At 34.8% G+C, this 25643-nt stretch overlaps 1 protein-coding gene across 1 annotated transcript; it reads right to left on the reverse strand.

Annotated features, from left to right (window-relative positions):
• RNF4 (ring finger protein 4) lies at positions 1-25643 on the reverse strand. The gene is made up of 7 exons (XM_044680925.1): positions 25572-25643; positions 18477-18597; positions 17416-17495; positions 7681-7690; positions 6784-6943; positions 1117-1165; positions 1-265 (listed from the first exon to the last, which is right to left on the reverse strand). Exons 1-7 carry the CDS (start codon positions 25578-25580, stop codon positions 116-118), a joined length of 579 nt encoding a protein of 192 aa, XP_044536860.1. The 5' UTR covers positions 25581-25643; the 3' UTR covers positions 1-115.

Genomic DNA, 25643 nt, shown 5'->3' on the forward strand with positions numbered 1-25643 from the left:
ATACACCCAGGTAATCGTTTTTAAAATCAAGTTCTCCTTACAGTCAGGTATGTTGACAACCTCAGGACATTTTCACAGCAATCCACGTAAGGCTGTCCTAGAAACATAGTACATATCATATATATATTGGATGATATTGTTTCTGGTTCAGCTTTTTCCGGCAAGTTGGGCAGGAGCTAGCATTTCTAAGGGCATCACGGAGGCATTGGCTACAGAAGACGTGACCACATTTTGTAGAGACTATAAGTCGTCCACTTTGCAAAATCTAGAAAAATAGCAAACAGATAAATTCATGAAGCTAGGTCTCTACAAGATAGCCCTGTTCTCCATACCTAAAAACATTCTGAATGTCATATATTGGTGGTAATTAGCTAAATAGTAGGGCAACAATTTTGTTACTGATAACCAACCATTGAGATTTGTAGTTCTGCATTCAGGAGACACAGATTCTACTAACAGTACAATCTTAGACAATTCCCTTCATCTCTTTTTTTTTTTTCAGCTTCCTCACCTATAAAACAATAGTTTGACTAAATTATAGTTAAGGAAGCTCTTTCTTGCATTGTTTTCAATCTTTGACAATATCAAGGAGACCCTTTGGGGAAAAAAAGGTCAATAAGAACCATAATCTTAAAGCTTGCCCTAAAATTGTACAGTTTAGCTGTTCCAAAAAAAGGGCTCTTCAGCAAAGATGGCATCCTTCTTTTAACAATATGTTATAATAGTAAAGCTGACATAATCAACCCTAAGCTGTAATTTTTTCATCAAGGCTATATACATCACCCCTTCTGTAAAAATACATGTATAAAAGGGCTTTTCTCTAAAAGCCTCTCAATCTTTTGTATTAGATACTAAGTAGAACAAATAGATAAACCATAACTAGAGAATTTACAGAGAGCAAAAGACAAGGAACACTTATTTTTTCAATAAAAGTACTTGCAACTTGGGTAGACAGTAATTATATTTTTGCTTTATGATAATTTTAGGTGCCTTCAAATCAGACTAAATTGAAAGTGAGTAATTTTATTTCTAAAGAAAAATCTCCCTTCTAATCTACTCTTTCACTAAAGCATTTTGGGGGAAAATGTATTAGATGACAAGCTGTAGTTTTCTTACCTCTGAGTATCCATCCATGCAAATTGGACAACTAACAGTACCAGAAGGCCTAAAAACACAATGATTTGGATCAGTTTTATAACAAAAGGAAAAAAAAATCCCAGTTTTGGTAGTTGATAACTTAAATAACCAATTTTCCCCAACTGATGAAACAGATATAGAATTTGTTTAGTGTTTTTTAAGTTTATAAAATACTTTCTTTGTAATATAGAAGATATATATCATTTACATATGATATACATATATATTTAATATATTGTATGTATTTTATTTTTCTTCCTTTCAACAAAGGATTCTTTCAGCCCAAAGAAAAGCTTCTTCCATGAGAAACAATGATGAAACAGTAATAAGGAAAAAGATCTTAATAAAAAAATTACCCTTTAGTCAATTTCAAATTATTGATGGCTTTTTTTCTTCAACTACAAATCATTCATATCCCATCTTGGCTAAAAACAGGATCTGAAACAATGGAAACTATCCACTATTTGGTCTCACTACAATTTGAAGACTTACTTCTTATGGGAAACAAATATGTTTCACTTAAGCCCTTAAGTAGAAAACCTGTCTTGTAATTTAAAATTGGGAAAAGGTACTTATAGAACTCAAGGAGCCAATACTCCTCTTTGGTTCTCAGTTTTCTCCTCTATAAAATGAAAGGGCAGAACTAGATGACCTTTAACTGAGCTCATACTTATAAAAGACTTGGAAGAGATAACAGTATAAAATGACTTCTCTGTTTATATATGTATGAACAGAGCAAGTGCTATATCACTTAATTTATTGATTATCTTCATACTTTATCCTAAAGTCCCCTTTGACTCTTAGTTCAAAGGAAAAGCCCAAACAGAATCATCAGCAATGATTAAGAACAGTGTGCTTTTAGCCCAGTAAATGGAAATGAGTGACTCAAATATCACTCTGGTCAATCCCAAATGTTACCAGAAGACCTCTGTGGGGGAAAAGGGAGTATGATTTGAGGATCTGCGGACAAGGATAGAAGCTCATACACATGGAAAATGTCCTAAGAAATCACTGACCACTTCTTAAATGGTGACTTAAATTAGTTTATCAACATTTTAATTCTAATAAAAGAAAGGATAAGGATAACTAATTAAAAGACAATTTGTGCAATTAAAATAAATAGCCCTCAGCTCTACTTAGTTTACATATACTATTAAGTAAAACACACTTCTGATCTGATGTCCTTCTCTTTATTAGATTAATAAGAGCGCCATAAATTCACAATAAGGAAGGCCTTGATAAATGTGGCTGAATAAAAAGAATTACTTTCCATTTTAACCCCTAAAATACAAACTAGGCAGAACTCAATCATCTTTTATCGTTACCAACCCTGGAAGTCTAGGAAGTCTAAAACAACCACAGAAGAATACATTTTTAGAAAATAGGGTAATGGGAAAAAACAACAACAAAAAACCTCATAGAATACATGCAAAATCCACAAATCACTTATAAAACAATTAGCCAACTGTACCAGCAATAATACTAATGAAAACAATCTCCATATGTGAAGAATTTTCATTCCAATGGAGGAGACAAAGACAGACTGTCCTTGCTTTTAAGTTCTGTAGACCTCTACCATTAAGAGATTGTTACATGATGCCCCATCCCCCCCATTTAACTTAGCATATATTCATATATATAACAAAGGTATACATAAAATTATACCTTTATGCAAACTTCAAATGTAACTAAAATGCCAACATATTAAATACTGTACCACACGAAAAGAAACAGAATTATGAAAAGCAAAGTGAATATGCATATAACTGTCCAGTAAAGTTAACATACGTGTGTGGTATATATTGCCCCTTCCCCACCCACAGAGCCTAAGTTTTATTACTGGTAAGTGAGTACATAACTTTTTTATGAAGCTAAACTTTTTTTTATGAATCTTTTTGGTTCAACCCTAGGCTCCAAAGCTTCCATTTCTTCTTCTGCAGTCTTTGCAGATAGCAGCTCATTTGCAGATAGACCCTCATTGGACAGTTCTTCTACGTAAGACTTAATCAGCTCCACATCCTTCTCATCCACTTCTAGTTCCAATTCTTGAGCTAATTTTACAGTGTGTTACTCACTTCTTCAAATGTTTCATCACTATCAAATCTACAATTATGAATGTGATTTCTTTCAGAATTCTTAAAGTCAAATTTAGGAAATGTGAATTTACACAAGGTGAGAATTGTACAGATGTAATTATGTAAAGAATACAAAGAAAATAAATGTAAAGTGGTTAAATATCAGATTTGAGAAGGGCACTCTGGCAGTTAGGAAGAGGGGCAGGGTGGGATGAGGAAAAACTTGATGAAAAGTTAATATGCGAGTTTCATTCTGAAAGAACAGAGGGGATTATATGAGGCGGAGATGAAGAGTGAGAATGTCCAGTGTGAGAAACAAGGAAAAGGGAGGTGGGAGAAATAGGGGTGAGGTGTGAGTTTGTAAGAAAAGAGGAAATATATACAAGGCTGAGAAGTTAGTTGGGGACAAGTTTTTAAAAGCTAAACAGTCAGTCATTCAACTACTACTTAATATTTGATCCTAGAGGTAAGACAGAGCAAGAGCAATTGGAATTAACTCCAGAAGGGAATCATGTCAGATCCATCCCTCTGTCAGTAGTGTAGAATGAACTGGAGAGGGGAAAGACTTGAGGCAGAAAGACCAAAGAGAAGATTGTTGCAATAATATAGGCAAGAAGTAAAAAGAGAATTAATTAAGGTGATAACTGTGTGGGTAGAGAGAAGGAATCTAAGGAGCCTGTGAGACTAGAAGAATAGGGAAGTTTTGAAGAAAAAGGTTTGAGAGGAAAGAAAATGAGTTCAGTTTTGGACAGAATATGAGATTCCTCTGACACATCCAGGCTGAAATGTTTAGTTGGCAATTGTGGCTGTCCCCCATACCTGAAAATACATTCCTTCTCCTCATCTCCACCTCTGAGCATCAATAATTTTCTTCAAAACTCAGCTGATACCTGCTATCTTCCACAAGAAGTCTCTCCTAATCTCCCTAAGACTAGTTGCAAGTGCTTCCCCAAATTACTTAATATGTATTTTGCATACATTTTTAGATGTCCATACTGTTCTTTTCTGCTAGAATATAGAATTTTATAAAATAGTTTCATTTTTGTCTTTGTCTCCAGAGTGCCTGATAAAAAGGAGATGCTCGATAAAGACTTGATTAATTGATCCTGAAAGTAATTAAAAAGCAAACAGACACATCCAGCAATAGAAAAAAATCTACTAAGACAAAAAGCCATCAAATCTGGAATCTAAATCCACAGTTTTAGGCTGTGTTGGGGACAGGAAAGGAAAAATGGCATGAGATCAAATGAAGATAGAAAAATACTTAGATCAGACCAATTATAGAACAGAGATCCATGCTGTTACCCTCAATTGTTTTGAAGGTGCAAGTGATCAATTTTTAACACCATAAACAAAACATGTTACTCCTAAAAAGTTAATTAAGGAAAATATCAACAGCCAATGATTCCTATGCTTACTTTCCTATTTTTACAAATTATTAAATAATCTAGAAAGAATCCTTGCAGAAGATAAACAAATTATCTTATAGTTGATTACTTCTTATAGACACAGTCAAGTGTGCTTATTATTTGAGACTATGCCATTTGAATAATTTTCTTTTAACAAATTATCTCTCATGCATATCAAAATCATACATGATTTCTTAAGAGATCCCAAAACAGAGGCCACTTGGTTCAGTGACCCTGTAATTAATATCAAGAAATATATAACAAAAAAATAATATCAATAGGGTGAGACATAAACTTGCCACTGTCACAGGACATCCAGGACAAAACACAAATAGGAAACCTCTACTAGTGAGGACCATGAAATGGCCATTTGTGAATGAAAATGTGGCAATCAATTTCATCAAGCCCGAGAATATTGCAGAATCTTTCAAATGAGCTCCACCAAGTTGAGGAATACCAACTGTCTCTAGACCAAAGGTTCTTAACCTTTTTAGTGTTGCTGACCTCTGGCAATCTGGTGAAGTCTGTAGATTCCTCAAGACAACACTTTTAAATGCAAAAATGAAAATATCCAGAATTACAAAGGAAATCAATTGTATAGAGCTAGTCTATCCTGATATATTTTGTGTAGACACTGTAGCTGAACTGCAGTGCAGAACTAAATGAGAAGATAGTAGACTAGATGAAAAGAGTGTATAAAGTTAAAATTTACCCTTAAAATAAATGTTTATTTTTAACAACATATTATTCTAATTAGATAGGTGTTGTGGTGGATAAAATGCTGGGCCTAGAGTGAAAAAGACTTGCCCATCCCCCGAGTTCAAATCCAACTAGCTATGTGACTCTGGACAAGTCACTTAACCCTGTTTCAGTTCCTCATCTGAAAAATAGACTAAAGAAGGAAATGGCAAATTGCCCCAGCATCTTTGCCAAGAAAACCCCAAATGGGATCATGAGTCAGATAAGAAGACTGAATGACAAATTTTTAGTTAATGCTCTCTGTAAACCCTGAAACAGTATACTATTTTTAAAATTTCAGATCACTCAAAAGGTAATGGATAGGGGCAGCTGGGTAGCTCAGTGGATTGAGAGTCAGGCCTAGAGACGGGAGGTCCTAGGTTCAAATCCGGCCTCAGACACTTCCCAGCTATGTGACCCTGGGCAAGTCACTTGACCCCCATTGCCTACCCTTACCACTCTTCCACCTATAAGTCAATACACAGAAGTTAAGGGTTTAAAATTAAAAAAAAAAAAAAAAAAAGAAAGAAAGAAAGAAAGAAAAGGTAATGGATATATAGTGGATATAGATCAGATGCTGTATGTAACCAATTACAAATTGCATGCAAAAATTAGTGGAAGGTATCATCAAAGTATATGACAAAAGGAAGAAGTAGGGTGGTCTAAAAGCAAGATAAAGGGATAATAAATGGAGAAGCACATATACTCTACTGATAGCTAGCCAGAATCAAGAGACTAAAGAAAAGCCCCCAGTATTTTGGCCAGACACCCTAGGGAGGACTTATGTAAGAATATGGATGAATCCAACAAGATGAGAAGGCATGGATTGTTTGTGATCTGCACCACTGAATGGAGCTCCAACTTTAAAGAGATCACAGATACACCAAAGCATATCTTAAATATTCTATAAAATTCCATTTTGATGCCACATCATGGTGTGTAGGCATTCTCAAAAACTATGCCAGAACAGTAAAAGTTTTGCTCAACAAAGCTAGAAAGACTTCAGGCATGTATCACAGACAAACTGTGTCTGCTGTCCAAAAACCAGTCCAGCTGGGCATTCATTATCAGAAGACTAACCACTAGGTGATGCAATTTTTTGGTTATAGTAATTCACAAAAACTGCCTACTAAGGTGTAAAAGTGTTTCTATCTACAAAGGCGGAACCATTAACATCAATAAAATCACAGATCCTAAAAGCATATATTTTATACATCCCAGAAGATAAGTCCAAAATAGAACTTTATCTTTAGTTATGAGAAGAAAGATTCAGTTAAGATAAACGTCAATTAGACACAAGATAGCTACTTTCACTTAATACAGTTCTCTCTAGGAACTAGTAGTTTTCAAAAGATATGTTTACATTATGTATTTTCATGTATTTCTGTATATCACATATGCAGAGAAAATACCAGAGTACATACCTTATGCTTGATGTTTCTTCTTCCAAAACAACTGATTCTCTAGGAGGATTTTCTGTCACATACACATCATTGTCTCTTGTTTCTTCATCATCGCTACTCAAAACACAGCTGTCAGGTTGTCCTCGACTTATCCTTGGGTTTCTCCTTTGCCTTCGATTTTCTAAGATTTTAATTGAATGAGTGAAGGTTTATTAGGATTCCAACCCTTTCAGGATAACATGTCACTATTGGCTCCCACCCTAACAGTTGGGAAATACTTTCAATAAAATTTCTCTAATAGCTTACATGGTCATTTTTTTCTACAGTATTGTTTCACTTGACCAAATATTGATGCTACTGTCCAAAATTTCCTAGAAAGAGCTTCCTCAGCTCCCATTCTTCACACAGCCTAGGCTACTTTTCTCTAACCTATAGTTTTCTCACTGTTACACAGGATACCTCATTCTTCTCCTTCTTTACAAATCTCCTGTCAGTCACAAGGCTTTCACTAATGCCTAGAAAAGGATCAAAGACAGATATTCTGGCAAGGAGCTTCAGTAGCACCACTAAGGAAGCCTAAGAGTGGTTTGGGGCTAAATTTATGACACTGACTGAGTCTAAGTCACAAAAGTCACAAGTCATTTTCTTCAAATGTGGTAAAGGCTCCTGAGACTTATAGAAAGGATAGGCATGCACACATTTTTAAAACTACCATCAGCCATTTAACTGAATATGGAAATTGAAAGTGATTTGAATCAAGATTTATGAAATATGAATATGAAAAGATTTAATGTTTTAGAGCCCAGAAGGAATACATGGCTCCTGTCTCTTTTTAACATCAAGCCCTGTCAATACTAAAGCTTTGTGATTCAAATTTTTTCCTTAAGATGTAGTTAAATATGAAATGTTGCTACTTACCTTCAACAAACTTGAAAGAAACAGGAAGGAAGGAAAAAAAGGTGATTAGAATTTGATTTTAAGCATTCATAATTATATAGTATTTTAAAAATATAAATATGTAGCACAGAATATCTTAACTTCAAATCTTTCAAAAAACAAGTACTAAAAAACTAATAGATGGATAGAGAAGAAGTAATATAATGTAAAGAGCATTGGATGTGGAATCAAAGGACTTTAGTTCAAATTCCACATATGATGCCCAGTTCCTGTGTGATCTTTTTTAGCAGGTTATTATCTTCCTTGGGCTTTGGTTTCCTTAAAACAAGTGTGTTAGGCTTCATTTGTCTTTCTCACCCCTTTTACTTAAAAAGCAAAAAGTCAGGACAGTTAGAAGGCTCAGTGAGCTAATCCTACTTAGTTAATTAATCCAAGCTTAGAGATGAGAGGTCCTGGATTTCAAATATCACTTATTCTCAATTGCCTGGTCCTTACTGCTTTTCTGCATTGGAACCAATGATACATATAGTATTGAATCTAAGATAAAAAAATAAGGGTTAAAAAAACACCTAATCATTTTACAGACTAAAAGTGCTAGATACAAATATTTAACAAAGATGATGGTCTTGCTAACTCTCCATAAATAATGATGTAAGTGATCATAAAATTATAGTTATTTGGGAAAGCAGATGGGTAGACTTGATAACCTCACAGTCATTTCAAGTTCAAGAATACTATAAATTCTTTCAATGTAGGAGGAAGATAAACAATGCATAGTATAAACCTTAAGGTTTCTTCCAGTGTAGTATTAAGCAGAATATATCAATTCCCTACTCTTAGAAGGAAAGGGAAGCGGATGGAACAAAGTCCAGGAAACTTAGTCTATCCTTTTGAAAAGCATACATTTTAAGAAAATGTGAGTTTCAAAGACTATAGTTACTAGGGATTCATTACTTGACAAAAACTACCAGGAAAACTAGAAAGCAATCTAGTAGAAATTAGGTTCTAACAACACAATAAAGAAAGAGTGAACTGAAAAATTCAAATCTCCTAGTCAAAAGTCTTTGCATTTGCTGACTTAATATGGCGACTGCTTAATGGAATTAAAGGAAGTATGCTATCTAACCAAGGAAACTACCATTATAATAAAATACTTAAGCAAATAGGATGGTTGAAAAAGCAATCCTCTCCAGAGCCCCCATAAGATCAGAAGCCTGACAAGAGAAATTTCCAAGAGGAGCCACAAAAGATTAACATTTTCATTTGAGACACAGGAAGACTAAGTAGTAAGGAATGCTTTCCAGAAACCTGAGTGTGCAGCACAACCATTCATCAACTAATAAATTAATCTGCTCTTCATATTTGTTATAAGGAATAAAAGAATGCTCCTCTACAGTGCGGCTCATTAAGAAGTATATAAACAGTGGCTAGATAGGATAGAAGAAATAATTCACAAAGTAAAATGGAAAGATGGTCCATCAAAAAATTGATGAAATCTTTTCTCTCAAACTCTTTCCTCTTCTGAAATTCCCCATCATTATCCAAGGCACCACCATCCTTCCAGGTACCAAAGTTTGTAACCTCTATTATCATTTCTTCTTTCTCTCTCGCTCCAGATATCCAATTTTCAAATCTTATTTCTTTCTCTATACTAATTTTCAAATACATTTCCTCTTCACTCACACCACAGCACTCTAGTTTACCCCCTCTCTTCATCTCTTATCTAGATTATGGCCATCAATACCTAGTTGGTCTGCTCAATCTTTTGCCCTATCCATATTCACTCTCTACATAGCTAACACAAGGAGCCAAGTAATACAGAGCACAGAATGCTAGACTTGTTGTCAAGAAATCCTGAGTTTGAATGCTACCTCACATACTTAATTAGCTGTATGACTGTGTCTCAATTTTCCTCATCTGTAAAATGTGGATAATAGTAAACATTAACCTCCTAAGATAGTTATGATTAAAATGAGGTAAAATGTAAAATACTTTGCAAATCATTAAGCACTTAAATGGTAGTGATTACTATTATTATTTTCCTAAAGCTCTGGTCTGATCATGCCATACCTTACACTGTACCTACTCCCCCATTCCCCAGTAAACTCCAATGGCTCCCTAAAACTTTAGAATCAAATATGAACTGATAAGCATTTAAAGGTTTTCACAACCTGAATACCCCTATCTTCCCAGTTTTTATACACATTACTCATCTCTATACAGCCTATAGTCCAGTCATAATGGCCTACTTACTCACACCTCCATTGTCTATCTCCTGTCTTTGTATTGGTTGTCCCCTACTCCTGGAATGTTCAATCACTCAAGCTTTGCATTTTAGAATCCCTGGCTTCCTTCAAAACACAGGTCAAATCCTATCTTCTACAGGAGGCCTTTCCTAGTCCCCTGATACTAGTGCCTTCCCTGATAACATTCCATTCCATCTACTTTTATCTCTGTATATACTGATTTACATGTCTCCTCTACTGTTAGAACATGAGTGCCTTCAAAGCTGGGACTGTTGTTTTTCTTCTAACCCTAAATTTAGCCCAGGGACATAAAGTAGGTACAGGATAAATACTCGTTTGACAATACTGCAAGAAGATGAAAGGGAACAAAAGCCATAAAAATGGTTCTACTAAAGCTAAACTGTAAGTTCACCTTCACACAGCAGCAATCTCCTCTATAGAGCAACAAAAAGAGCTGCCAAGTCCTGCTAAGGATAAGGAAACTCATTCCTGGCCCTAGGGGGTAATGGGTTGAGGACTTTTGTTGTTTTTAAACCCTTACCTTCCCCTTCCATCTTAGAATCACTACCTTGTATTGGTTCTAAGGAAGAAGAGTAGTAAGGGCTAGGCAAAGGGGGTTAAGTGACTTTCCCAGGGTCACACAACTAGGAAATATCTGAGGTCAGCTTGGAACCCAGGACCTATGTCTTTAGGCCTCGATCTCAATCCACTGAGTCAGCTAGCTTAGCCGGGGGGGGGGGGGGGGGGATGTTAATGACAGAGAAGCTAAATCAGGCTATTTGAGAGGTATGATCTCAGATCATGTGTAAAATGTGAAACAATCTAATCTAATAATAATGAATGAAAAAGCATTTAGTAAGAGCTAGGGAAACAAAGTCTCTGTTCTCAAGAAGTTCACATTCTAAAAAGGGAATACAATACACACAGAAAGGTTCAACTTCCAAGTCAGATGGAAAGGTCTAATGAGTCTGTAGGGATTAATGGAGAAGAGGATGGTCATAGCATCATCTTTAGTGTCACAAAAAAAAAAAATAACACTTCTGAAGTTGAAACATTTGACTATGTCAAGACTTTGATAATAATGTCACTTTTTAATAAGTTTATATAGTGTTTTACTAGTCATCACTCAAAAGTGATAAGAGTATAAATATTAGCTCCATTTTACAAGTAAGGAAACAGAATGGATGACCATAAGGATGATGTTATCAGGAGAAATGAAGGATGGAGGAGAGATTTAGGGGGAAAGATGAACTCTGTGTTTTTAATCTATTTAATCTGAGACACCTATAAATGGAAACATTCAGGGGGAGATTACAAAAGGCAACAGGTAATAAATGACTGGAGGTTAGAGAATGATTTGACTGAATATGTAGTTTGGGAGCCATCTCATGAGATCATTTTGATGTACTCTAGAGACCAACTGAAGGCTATATATAGGGTTGCAGGTGATAGAATTACTTTTTTCCTGTATAAGGTTAGGATTAGAGAAATTAAACATAAAATGAGCATGAAAGATTAAGATTATGGCGGGAGTGGAGAGGATGTATGGGCAAGGACAATTGGTTTAGAGAGCATAATGATTGATTACTGGCAACGAGAACTGACCAATCTGTTTGGAATGAAACAAAAACCTAATCAAGAGGGCTTTAAAAATTAATGGGGAGAAGATCATGAAATGACAAAAAAAAAAAAAATCAAAGAGTTGTTAATTCACAAGAAAAATAACTATGAAGAAATAATATTTAATGGTTTTAACTGTCTATATACCAAGATGCACAGTAAATGAAGAGCATGAGCTCTCTTTGAGATGGTCATAGGGGAAGCTTGCATAGCAGCACAGGGTAACAAAAGGATCTGATATTTAATTTCCCATAATCTTATGAGATTTATGTTTGAACATATTAATCTTCTTATAATAGGATCCCAAAATCTGGAGTCTAATGGTACTTAGAAGTAGGTGATTCTTTCATTTTAGAGATGAGAAAACTGAGGTCTAGAGAGGGGAAGTGACTTGCCCAAGGTCACACAATTACTAAACAGAAGAGCTGGGATTTGACAAGGTTCTCCAACTCAAAATTCAACATTCTTTTTTTTCACATCAGATTTTATTCACAATTACCTTGAAATACATGGAATTTTATAAACAAAGTACTACATGTCCAGTCATGTTTTTTAAATCTCTCTTTTAATTTGCAACTTATGAACATATATTAGAATACCAAAAAGCTAAGAACTCACCAGATTTTATACATATTGACTAATCAATCAACACCTTCACCATTTCTTCTAACCACTGTCTTTTTTGTAAAAAAAAAAAAAAAAAATCTGTATGCCAGCTATTTCTTAACTGGAAAAACACCATATATGGGCCAACTATCCCTGTGATATCAGAAGTCACATAACAAGGGCTGTAAAATGCATAGTAGTAATAATCAGAAACAGAAACCCTCCCAGAGGGTAGAAGCATAACATCATTTGTTTCAACATCATTCTGTTACTTAAAACATTGAGAATTTGATAAAATTTTAACTCAACTCAGCAAACAGTCTATCAGCTAAGGGAAAAGTTTAGAAAACTTTTTGTAGAACATTAGAAGTAAAAGGGGTATTAAAATAATTTAGTCTAATGCCTACTTTGCAAATAAAAACACTTTTTTAACTTTTAAAAATATATAGAATTGTATTCCCTTCCTCCATCTCAAACAGGGTATTCACTATCTCTCTCAATTTGAAAAGTCTGTCACAACTTTCACAGAGTGCTTAAAGATCAGCAAAATCCTCACCTGAAAAAAAAAAAAAAAAAAAGAGGAAAACAAGACAGTTTTACATAAAATAAAATCCATTCTCACTTTCTGGCTACCAGAGTTGATTCCTTAGGGGAAATTGCTTTAGAGTAGCTAAATTAAAGTTTTTATTCCCTAATGTATTGTCATCAGATTTCATCAGACACTAGGTAGGCTTTATTATAGCTCTGGAGAATTAAGGACCATTCTTCTTTTTGCAATGTTTTGGGGCTTTTTTTTCCCCTTATTTGGAAAAATGACATTATGAACTTATAATGAAGGCAACATTTCAGAATTATCATAAATTTTCCTTGCTTCCTCAGTTAAATTTTTCTAGATACTATCATTGACCTTAAATTTTCTCCTGAAATATCCTGACAAGTTTGGGGAAAATAGGTGGTTATTTGTCCATTTAAAACAAATTTGGTCTTTAATTAAAAAGTACCATGAAGACTAATCATATTTGAATATAGGAATAAGATTTCATTTTGATAGCCATCATTGCTACTGCCATAGTATCTTGAAATGTATTAAATTACATAATTAACATAATTTATCTGATTAATTATAATTTCTGAGTTGTAGGAAAAAACTACTTGAATGTTATGAAATCATTAGTTTATATTGAGAATTAGGAAGTATGATAACATATGGATGGATGTATCTGTTTTAAAACTTTATAAAATTTTGTTAGGTCTAACTGTACTAATTTTATAAGAGTTCACTGACCAAACTTTCTCTCATCCCTAAAGTAGGTTTTGGATATTATATCACAATTAGCTTTAGAAATTCATCCTAAGACAAAAAGAGATAAAGGCTCCCTCTGTTTTCCCGTACACCAGCCTGGAGCCAGAAAGGAGTGAAAGTACCTGGTGTCAACTACAGGTTACTTGCAAAGTAATTGGGATTACTTGCTTTAAAAGGGCTCAGCAGAGGAAATAGATGTAAAGCCAAACATTTATTTTTAGACTAACATTTCCACAAATCATTCACCATAATTCCCATTTAAGGTTGTGAATGTAAATAATTATTAATTAAAAACCAGGAAAAGCCAATATATACAGCATCAGTCAAGAGATTCTAGCAAATGACAAATCAAAACTAAAATCTATTGGGACAGCTGGGTAGCTCAGTGGATTGAGAGTCAGGCCTAGAGACAGGAAGGAGGTCCTAGGTTCAATCTGGCCTCAGACACTTCCCAGCTGTGTGACCCTGGGCAAGTCACTTGACCCCCATTGCCTACCCTTACCACTCTTCTGCCTTAGAGCCAATACACAGAAGTTAAGGGTTTAAAATAAAAAAATAAAAACAAATAAAAAAACTAAAATCTTACACACACACACACACACACACACACCTACAAAAGCACCTTTTAATATTTGTTGTGAAATGACAAACCTCTAAACGTTTCACAGATAGATGGACAATATTAGCTTAAACTCCAAGACATACTTCAAGTCAAAAAGATAAAGGGATACTTTACACATAGACCAAAGAAGGTGGGAAGTTAAGATATATTTAGGTATAAGATGCTGAAATCTAGTGGTGTTACATTTTGGCAAAATAACTTTATCCAATAATCAGAAAAGAATCTATACAAAGAGAGGTCAATTTTTCCCTCACAATAAATGATTGAGACACCATTTATTATGTAAATACAACATTTAAAATGGTTACTATTAAACTAAGGAAATGGTATAGTACATTTTGGTTTTTGAATTGAATTATGATTTCATTGATATAAAGAACTCCTGATAAATTAGTCCCTTCATCCATTCAAATCAGCAAATACTAGAGGAATAGAGTAGTATTGGGGAAAGGTCACCCATTGGCACAGGCCAAATTTCATTTTATTTTCAGGTCTGGGAAGAAATTAAATATATGGATAAGAGTGGTTGAGGGAAAACTGGAAAAGAAATGAGTGACACAAGAAAATTATGAAAAAAAAAACCTTACATTTTGGTAAAAGAGCACAAAATGTCACTGGAGAAAAGAACTCTTTAAAAGCAAAAAGAGGGGGCAGCTGGGTAGCTCAGTGGATTGAGAGCCAGGCCTAGAGACGGGAGGTCCTAGGTTCAAATCCAGCCTCAGATACTTCCCAGCTGTGTGATCCTGGGCAAGTCACTTAACCCCCACTGCCCACCCTTGCGACTCTTCCACCGAGGAGTCAATACACAGAAGTTAAGGGTTAAAAAAAATAAAAAATAAAAGCAAAAAAAGAAGAGGTACAAAAGCTTACTGAAGAAAAAATAATTCCTTAAAAATTAAAATTGGGCTAATAGAAGCTAATGAGTCCATGAGACTTCAAGAAACAATAAAAGGCAAAACAATGGAAAAAATACAAGAAAATGTGAAATATCTCATGAGAAAAGCAACTGACCTAGAAAATAGATCAAGAAGATCATGAGAAATTATCAGGAAAAATTGCCCTGGGAAGGGTAAAGGAAGACATAATAGTAGAAGGCACTTGAGTGACAGGGGATGAGGAAGAGGGAGACAAAGAAGTTGATAGTGAATGAATCGAGGTTCTTAGCTGATGATGAATGGATGGGAATCCATGGGAGGGTTTCAGAAGGAATACCTTTCCCTGTCTCATATGATGACTTGACTTTTTCATTCTGTCCCATCTCTTCCAACAGATTCTTGTCATCCCCATTCTTTAACTTACTTTCAGTCTCTTCCTCACTACTGGCTCACTTCCTGCTGCCTACAATATTCCCATCTCTATCTGAAAAACCCTCACAATCCTTCTGTCCCTGCTATCATCTTATATCTCTCACTGTGGAGAGTGGGAGAGTAAGCTGATAAGGGAGATATAGCAGGAGTAGCAGCAATGAGGGCCCAGCTAAGTTTGTGTAACATGAATTTGTAATGAACCTAGTCAAAATGGTTGGGGAAGGAACTCACGGATAGAAGTGAACACAGCAATGAGAGTAATCCAAGGCTAAGACTTGGCTGGGCATAACTGGTGATATGATAAAGGAATTAGGGATTCAAGAGACGACAATGTAGCATTAAAGTGGTTCACCAATGAGCCAAGATGGAGGAAAAAGAACAGAGTAGCCAGTGCAGAGTAGATGGCCTAGGAGTGAAATGAAGGGTCAGAAGATTGAAGGTTATGGTGGGGACAAAGAATAAAGTTTTGTAAGGAAAGGCAGAGGTGAAAAGCCAATAGATTATGGTCAAATAAGGGAATCTGGGAATTCTTGAACATAGAGGTAGTACATCGGTCAGTGGAATCAAAATTATGCCTTAATAATTTTAATAATAGGTAAGAGCACTTATCTCTCAGTTGTTGTGAGATTTTAAAGAACAATATTTGTAAAGCACTTAACACACTATGAAAATGTTGTTATCAATATTAGAGGTATGTAAGATCCCAACTAGGGGGAAGAGAGTAAGGGAAGGAGAGCTCTTGCTCCCATCTATGTACAAACAAATGGATTCCATAGTATAAGACAGTGTCTTCTCAATATATTCCAGGGGTGATAGAAATACATTGAAGATCCTTTCCTATCTATCTTTCCTAGATCTTTGAGAAGAACAGAGTGGTTCTGGAATCTCTTCAACTCAAATCATGAAATGAAAAAACACAAATCAGCTTCTAACAACACATAGATAAGGAGGCTTTGGAGCTAAAAGGAACTTTAGAGATGGAACCCAATCGTGGCATTTTTTGGATGAAGAAATGGAGATCCAGAGACTGACTTGGTCAAATTCATATTAATATTAAGATGCAAACTAGGGTTTACCCTCTAACTCTAATGCTGTTTCCTACAATAGTTACAGTCAGCACCTTTTAACTCTAGCATGGAGGGAAGAACAATACAATCTTCTTACAACCAGAAGATATATTGAGCTAGGTTTGCATAGTGTTTCAGATTCTGTCCTATTTACTGTGTGACCTAGGGGCAAGTCATTTGGACTAGATGATTCCTGAAGTCCATTCCAGCTCTAACTGTTATTCTAAGTTTTCTACATTAAGACTTGGTATCTTTGCCAAAGACCAAGCTCTAGGAGTCATCAGAATCAGTATAGCAGAGATAAAGAAATGTATATTTTAAAATGCTAATTTATGTTACATCAATAATCATATTTAAAATGTTATAAATGAAAGGAAGACTAAATTACTTCCAGTATGATACCTGGCATCATTAGGCCAAATGACAGAAGGAATGATATATCTTTTACAGCTGGAGACTGTTTGCAAATAAAATTTTAGTTCTAAAACAGAGGAACACATTCTATATCTTTATGTTTAAACAAAGAGATGTCCTCCTAGTACTTAAATAAGTTTTGGAAAAGTATCTAAAGCCTTACATATTTTTTTATTTTTGATAATATGGAGTAAAAGTACCTGACATCCCTATGGGCTCTTTAAGGTTTGCAAAGGCTTTATATATACATTATCATGTGAGCAATAATCTGCTTGCTGGAGTATAATAATATTACTGATTCATAATTAAGAAGTGGCATGCACTAGATCAGTGATTACCAAAGTGGGTGCCGCCACCCCCTGGTGGGTGCTGCAACAATCCAGGGGGAGCGGTGATGGCCACACTTTTTTTGTATTACATTTTATTCTGAGTTCAATAAATACTTTCATAATTTTTTCTGGAAAGGGGGCGGTAAGCCAAAAGTTTGGGAACCACTGCACTAGATCAATTTGATTGCCCAAGTAGCTAAAACCTGGTAGCCTCCATCTCAATAAGGACTACTGATCCTTACCACCACAGAATCATTGTGAGTTAGATCCACTACCACCGGTTCTGTAGATTCACAGGTGAGGTCCACCACTTCTTCTCCAGCTTTAAAAGAAAGCATTTTATAACAAGCATCAAGAAATTTGACAATAAAGTTCAGTAAATCTAAATAAATATCCTCCATCCACCCAAATTTGACCTTCCAGAAACAGGGAAATTATCAGCAGATACCCTAGCAATAAATATCTCTTAATCAACTTCCAGGACTTTTTTCCCCACTTTGGTAGCTAGTCTGTACTGCCTTGGGCCTGAATTCAGAACCATCTGGGAATTCCATAATGTACTACTTTATAAATTTAAGAGACCTCACACCAAAAACTAGCTCCCTAGCTAGCTAATACTAGCCTTTATTATGATTAATTATAAGCATCAACCAAAGAGTCACATTTAGGAGGTAACAATACAAAAAGCTATAAATAGCCAATGGTTTTTTTAAATCCTCAATAAATAAAGGCATAAGACAGAGATAACATATATCAGGAGCTAAGTAGAAACAACTACAAGTCTCCTAGGACTGATTCAAATTATTTCACAAGGCAGAAATGATTTGAAAAATGTCATCTTTTCTGGCAGTCTTTAAGATTTTGGTATAAGAATAAAATGACCACACTCACAAGAAATGCCCAGAATAAAATTCTTTCTCTAACTCCTCATACTGTCAGTTCCATGACTAGAACTTTCCTGTAATTCACAGTTTTATAACCTCTTTATGGAAAACCAAGAAAGAAGGTTATGAGCTTTCATGAATTAACATTAAGACAAAAGGATAATTTTAAAGAAAAGAGAACCCTTTAATTAAATCACAAAACTTGCACCTTATGAATTACCACATTTTCAAGTTTCAGAAACTTTGGAGCATTTTAGAATAAAAACAAAAATCTAAGGAATGGCTGTAACAAAAGCTGGCTTTAAATTTTGAATAAAAAATTTTGGAGATGGATGGTCCTAAAATAATTCTCAATATTTTAGGTCCTTATAATATCTTCCTGAAATAAGAGGTTCTGTAAGTTTTATTTGTACACTTACCACTTTCTACAAGTTCTATTGGCTCAGCTTCTGAAGTCATGTCAGATGTTGGACCTACTAATCGTTCTCGTTTTTGAGCCTGTCTGGAATTTGTTGTTCCACCCCGGCGCTTTCTTTGAGTCTATTAAGGATAAAAGAAATTAAATGATAAATGCAAAGATCAAAATTATTATAATTCAGAAATAATTAAGTTTGGCAATTGAATTTAACAATCTACTGAACAAAAAACCAGAATGAGGGATATTAGATAGGAAGCAGGTCACATAAAAAGACCTGAACTGCTTTTCATTTATTCTGTGTGTAAAATAGTAGTGAAAAGAGTTTACATGTAATGTTTTATGGTTTATAAAATCAAAGTGATCTTATGGCTATACCGACATAAATCTAGTGTCCCTCAAGACTTCATCTGCACCATCCTGGTCATCCTTTTTGCCAGTATCCTTAAAATAAGAGTATCCACAACTCTAATATTGCAGATGACTTTTTCTAAATCAATCTGCAATTCATAGGGATCCTTACATATAGTTTATAGTTTAGTGACCCTAGTTTCTATTTGAGTCTGATATTACTGGTATAGTTAACTATTTGTCAGGAATGATGTATACGGGACAGGTGATTTGTATAGAGATTGGACTAGATGAATTTTAAAGTCTCTCCTAACTGCAATTCTTTGAATTTATGAACACAAATTTATTAACCTACTAGGGTGGCTAAGTGGCTTAGGATTCCGGTTAGAATCCCTTGCAAGGTACTTCTCATTCTTTTAGAGATCTACACATTTTGGGGGGTTTTCTTTGTTTCTATACTTGATCAATTTTCTTATTTTATTTTTTACCAATTGAAAGAAATAAAGTGTTTCAGCATAGCTGCTCAGAATTTCTTTTTGTCTGGAAAGTCTGAACAAATTGTAATTAAATTTAGTATATTACTTAAGCCTACTTTGAGTCTACATCACAGTGTAGCAGTGATGTTGGATTTTTTCAGTATTTTATCAGCTGAGCTGAAATCCAAGTGGGGCTTTAAAAAATGGTAAAGGCTCCAACTGTAGGCAAAGTAACAGATGATGTGTCATTTAAGGTAGAATACTGCTAAAAATGGAGAGGTTCATTACCAGAGGGTTAGCCAATCAGGCAGTTATTTGTTTTAGCCACATAATTATCTATCTTAAAGTGTAGGGGGGTTGCAATCAAAAAATTTGAGTTTGAAGGGACCTTACAAGTCACTTAATCCAACTTCTTACTGAAGAACCAGTTCTTTAATATCCCTGGTCAGAGTCCAATGGAAACTGCCTAAAGACCTTAAATAAAAGGGAACCCATTATTTTCTAAGGAAGAAGTTCATTTTATTTTGGTACAGCTGTAACTGTCAGAAGTTTTTCTTTATATTGAGCTGAAATCTGATTCTCTGCAACTTCTACCCACCACTCCAAGGTTTACAATCTAGGGCTATGGAAAAGTCTAATTTATCTTCCACATGAAAAACTCTTTAGACAACTTTATGAAGTCTCCACATAAACCTCTCTTCTGGCTAAACATTCTCTCCGTTGTTTTATCTGATCCTCATATAGCATGAGCTCTATTACATACACTCTTCACCCTGGAAATACTACATCTTACAAAAGTTATTTCTAAAAGGAAGGCACCCAGAAATGATCAGAAGAGAATACAATGGGATTATCGCTTCCTTGTTTTGTATAAGATGTCTTTTTTAAAACAACCTATGACTACATCAACATTTTTGATTGCCATGACATATAGCTTAGTCTATCAAAACACTGAGTTCTTGAGATAAAATACTCTCTAGCAAGGCTTTCTCCATCATGTATTTGTTAAGTTGACATTTTTTTAACCCAAGTTCAGGATTTTATATTTATTCCTATCATTTCAATTTATTGAAATATTTTCTTATATAGCCACTTTCCTCCAACATAAGGCATCCGTATTATTTTCCTGTCAATCTACAAGCTAAAAATTCTCAACCTTGCAGTCATCATTCTCCCTAATTCAAGCAATTACCACCTCTTGATTAACGCAGAGGAATCAATCTTATTTCCTTCCATGGAACACTAATCCCAGCCAAACTGGAGTACTTGCCTTTCCTCAAATCAACATACTATTCCTTTCTCTGTGCCTTTGCCTAAGCTCTATCCCCAAGCCTAAAATGTGCTTTATCTCCATAATTACCTAATGGAGCCCTTACCTTCTTTCTAAGCTCAAGCCAAAATGTCACCTTCCCAAAACACTACTGTCTCTCCTGCAACCACCAAATTTCTTCATATCTCCTTTGTATATAGTCTACACTTATTTTCAAGTAGAAGATAATGTTTCCCCCTTCATTAAATATAACCTTTTAAGGCAGGGGATATATTTTGCCTTTATACATCCCCAGTGCTTAGCACAGTGCCTAGTAAAGACTAGGTTTTAAATAAATGTTTGCTGATATATGCTTTCATTTGAGGTACTGATGAAAATGATTAATACCAAATGGCAAGATAGATCCCTGGGGTATTCTACTAGACACCTTCCCTTCAGGGAGACAATTATCTATTTTTTATTGCTCTTTGAGTACAACCATTCAATTATTTCCAAACCCACTTAACTATATTATCACCTAGCCTACAACTCACCATCTTGTTCACCAAGGTATATGCTGAGTGACTTCTGTGAAATGCCTTGCTAAAAGTCCCTGTCCAGAAGTCTTGTTGAGGAAGAAAATGATTCCATATCAAATGGTATGTATCATTAAGCCCAAAAAGTACTTTTGTCTCAGGCAAGTCTGGTTTTCTCATTTGCAAATGATTCCAAGATATCAATTGAGTATGAATATTTATTCAGGCCACTGCCTAAAACTAGCTAAAAAAATTCAAGAAGATATTATTTCTCTGGAAACATTAAAGTCACCATACCTAAGCTACAGAATTCTGTGACTGTGACAAAGCATGCCAATAATTCACAGAACTACCAATTTAAAAGATACCTTTTCCTAAATCTGCTTACATTCTTGCCCTTAGTTTACTAATAAAAAACAAGGGATGATCACAAAGCTTTCTTTACTTAAATCCATTATCCCCTAGAAAAGCCTGTTTGTACAAGTATCCAAGGAGAATTTCTATTTAAAAGATTGGTTCTTCTTGGTCCTAGGCCTTTTGTTTAAGGCTTGCAACAAGATTAAAAAAAAAAAAAAGTCAAGTTTCCTGTGGGCTTTATAAAAGGGAGGAGGAAAGATAAGGAAATCAGCATGAAATAGTACCTACTAAGAGTCAGGCTCAGCATTAAGTGCTTAAAAAAAAAAAAAAAAAAGATTATTTCATTTAATCTTCCCAACAGTCCTGTGAGATAGGTGGCTTTATATCTCATTTTCTTCACATTTAACTAATATGGTCAAGCCTCAACATTTGCACATTTAACTTTATACATTCTGTATGATTTTATTAGTAATTTCATCTTCTCTTTCACAACTGCACACATTTTCAGGTATACACAATAGCTGAGCATGATGCTGACAAGTTTGTGGAGAGGCTGGTTCCAACAAGGATACTTCTCTACTAGTTATTTACTGTGAAGGACCACATCTACTGCTTTTCTTTCATCATAGGTTCTCAAATTATCTATTCTAGGAAGCAACTATTTACTTGGTAAAGAAAATGTTCTATGACAATTTTGAAATGGAAGAGATCATGTCAACTCTGGGTGGGTCAGAAGCAGATCCAAGAGACCTCAGCCTTGCCCTAAATACAAAAAGGGATTCAGAAGTCAGATACTGGTGAAAGGAGGGTTCTATTTTAAACAATGTGAGTGAACAGGGAGGGAAACACTATAAAAGTTGGAAAGAGAATGTTGTGCCTAATTTCTACTCTTATCAAGGCAAGAAGCATTTAAGCATCTACTATGTGCCAGGCATAGTGCTAAAAGCTGAGGATACAAAGAAAGGCAAAAGAAAAAAAAAACAAAACAAAAAAAAAAACACCCTACTTTCAAGTTTAGTCTAATGGGGATAACATCTAAACAACTATGTAACAAGGAAGGTACAATTAGAAATAATCTTAGAGGGAGAGAAATACAATTAAAAGAAGTCAAGAAAACCAAGAGTGGGAGATGAGGATGGAGAGAATTCTAAGTACTGGGTACAACCACAGAAAAGGCACAGTTGGGAAATGCAATCAAGAAGAGAAGTTTTCGAGGGAAAGGTATTAAGTTCAATTGAGTTTTAAGACAGCGACAGCACATGCTACTCAAAATGTCCAACATGTAGCTGAAGATGTGAGACTGGAGCTAAGGGGAGAGATACTGGAGCTGGACAAATAAGACTAATAATAAATAAATCTATTTAAGATGATTAATGAATCTATAGGTATTGACTTCATTAAGTGAAATAATAAAGAGAAGAGAGCCCAGGAAGTGTTGGTACCCCTAACCTCTAATGTATAACATGATAAAAATCTAAGAAGCCTAAAAGGGAGTAGAGTCAGACAATTAGGAAGAGAACCAGGAGAGTGTAGTGTTTCTAAAATCTATAGAAAAGATATATCAAGGAGAAAAGAGTAATCACTGATGCCAACAGCTACAGAGAGGCCAAAAAGAATGGGGACTAAGAAAAGGCTACTAGGTTTGGCAATGAGGTCACTGATTATTTTGGGGAAGAGTTCTTTCATTTGGAAATCAAAATGTAGAGTTAAAGAGTAAGAAAAAGTAAAAGTTCTACTCAAGAATTTAACGGATGAAAGAGAGAAGAGATAAATATGAATGGATAGCAGGAATGGACAAATCAAAAAAGGCTTTTCTTGCCTGTATAAAACATTCTCAGTGAATAATTAACAGTTCAATCTTAGTATAATTAAGATGATTTTTCATTCACCTAAAACACACACTCATTCTTACTTTCTCCTTCCTACCCCCCTCCAAACTTGATGCTATCAGAAAGAGAGAAATATGGTTAAGATATGGTTTCTACCCTAAAGAAGCATATGATCTAGTAAGACGGATGAAGATACGTGGATATGATACATTAAGTAATATAGAAAGAATTTTGGATTTTGAGTCAGCTAGGTCTGGATTCAAAACACTGCTCTGCCACTAACAAGAAACATGCCTCATGATTTAATGAATCCCTTCTTATTATATCTGCCTAACCTAAGGCAACAAAATTTCTTCTTGTGTCCTTGGTGAAAGATATCATCTAAGGGTCCACTCCCTCTTAACTCATGTGGCGTAATATTTAAGGCAAAAATCTTTTTGTATGCAAAAAAAAAAAATGAATATGCAACCTGCCATACATGAAAAAGACTATGCCCTTGTGAACAAAACGGATAACACACACCTGGAAACAAGTTTATAATAGCTGGTCAGTTAAACATCTTTAAGTTTTGCTTAAAAATACAATCCAATTAAGTAAATAAGACACACTAGATGCTGTAAAAATAAAATTACCAGAAATACAAATGTTATTTTAACTTTTAAAGTGGAATCTATTCCAAGTAACATGTAGTCAAAACTTTTTGTTTAGAGCTAGTTAAGCAGCAGTGACAAGATGTGAACATATCTTTCTCCTCTAGTATATTATAATTTCCCCAAGAACCAGGTTGTATCCCCATGTAGTTTTAAAGTAAGGTATACTTGTTATATCTACTGAATGAAAAGGGCAAACTAATCTAAATCCCACATTATGATTTGAGTTGGAAAAGAACTTAAAGATCACCAATAGTTTTTCATTACCTCTGGAATGAAGTACAACAACCTGTAGGCACTCAAGATTCTCCATGTCCTCTTTCCAACCGTATCTCAAACTACTTGCCTGTAATTTACTCATGTTGCCTCAAAAAAACCTAAAATGGAACCGTCCCTCTACTAATACCTGACTTCTGAAACCTTCTTTGCCTTTAAGGCAAGTGCTAAGGCTTCCTCTAATCTAATTCTGCTTTATATTTGATCAAAGATTTAGGGGAGGGGGAGAGGGAGAAGGAGAGAAAGTGTGTGTTGCCAATTAGCTGAGATTAAAATTGAACTTATCTTTCTCTCCTATATACCTATACCCTCCCTAAGAACCAGGCCTATATTCATTTGAACATAATAGTTGAACGAATTAACTAGTCTAACTCCACATTTAAAAAATTGACATTTTCTTTTTCTATCATCTTTTCCAAATCAATTTCCTCCACTACCCAACAAGCCATCTCTTTTAACAAATTAAGAGGGGGAAAATATGCTCAGTAAAACCAATCAACAATGAACAATGAATTAATCTATATGTATAATATTCTACATAAAGATTCCCCTACCTCTGTCAAGATTGAAGGGAAGTGTAGTTTTTTTAAGTCTCCTCCAAAGTCAAGCTTCTATCGTATTTATACAATATTGTCTTTTTATTTTTTTGCTCTTTCCAATCACTTTGTTATAGTCATGCTTTCTTTACTCTGCTTCAATTCATACAAGTCTTCTCATGCTTCTCTTGGAATTCATTATATTTATTCTTTTTGCACAGCACAATATTTCATTATATTCATACATCACAATTGGTTTAGCCATTTCTCAACTGAGAGCTATTTACTTTGCCTTAAGTTCCTTGCTATTATGAAAAATGCAAGAAAACATTTTGTTGTATATGACCTAGAAGTAGGATCTTTGGAGTCAAAATATACAGATGTTTTATATATTTTTTAAAAACTAAAAAAAAAAACACAATTCCAAACAGATTTCCAGAATAGAAATCCCATATTTTTATAAGACACAACTGAGGCCCAGGTCAGAAAGGTCAAGTCACTTACATGTTCAAGGTCAGTGAGTTGGAGGCAGAACTAGAACTAGTGTTCAGTTCAATATACCACTAAGTAGTTTGAGAAACAGTATGGTATGGTGGCTTGAACAATGGACTAGGTCTAGAGGTCAATATTCTAAGTTCTGGTTCTGCTAATTCACTCTATAATCTTAGGCAAGTCATTTTTCTTCTCTGGGTCTTAAGTTTCCTAAAATGAAGGGATTGGAATAGATGATTTTTTTCAGGCTGAAGCTTTAAGATCATATATCCTTATTCTTGAAAACAAAATAAAAACATAAGGGCTAATTTTTATAGACTTTTGTTTAAAAAACAAAAATAACTTACTGTGCTCATGATGTTTCTCAGATCCCAAAAGAGAAAAATGATATGTGTATGATATATGCCCCCAAAATGGCA

Source organism: Gracilinanus agilis, chromosome 6, assembly GCF_016433145.1.
Source record: "Gracilinanus agilis isolate LMUSP501 chromosome 6, AgileGrace, whole genome shotgun sequence".
In the NCBI taxonomy this organism is placed as follows: Eukaryota; Metazoa; Chordata; class Mammalia; order Didelphimorphia; family Didelphidae; genus Gracilinanus; species Gracilinanus agilis.

Bases quoted from the DNA above. Each gene is read 5' to 3' on its own strand.
- RNF4 (XM_044680925.1), bottom strand. The intron at 1,166-6,783 runs GTATGTACTCTG...TTGTGTTTTTAG, and splicing joins GAAGAAACATCAAGCATAAG to GCCTTCTGGTACTGTTAGTT. The intron at 266-1,116 runs GTAAGAAAACTA...CTATTTTTCTAG, and splicing joins GCATGGATGGATACTCAGAG to ATTTTGCAAAGTGGACGACT.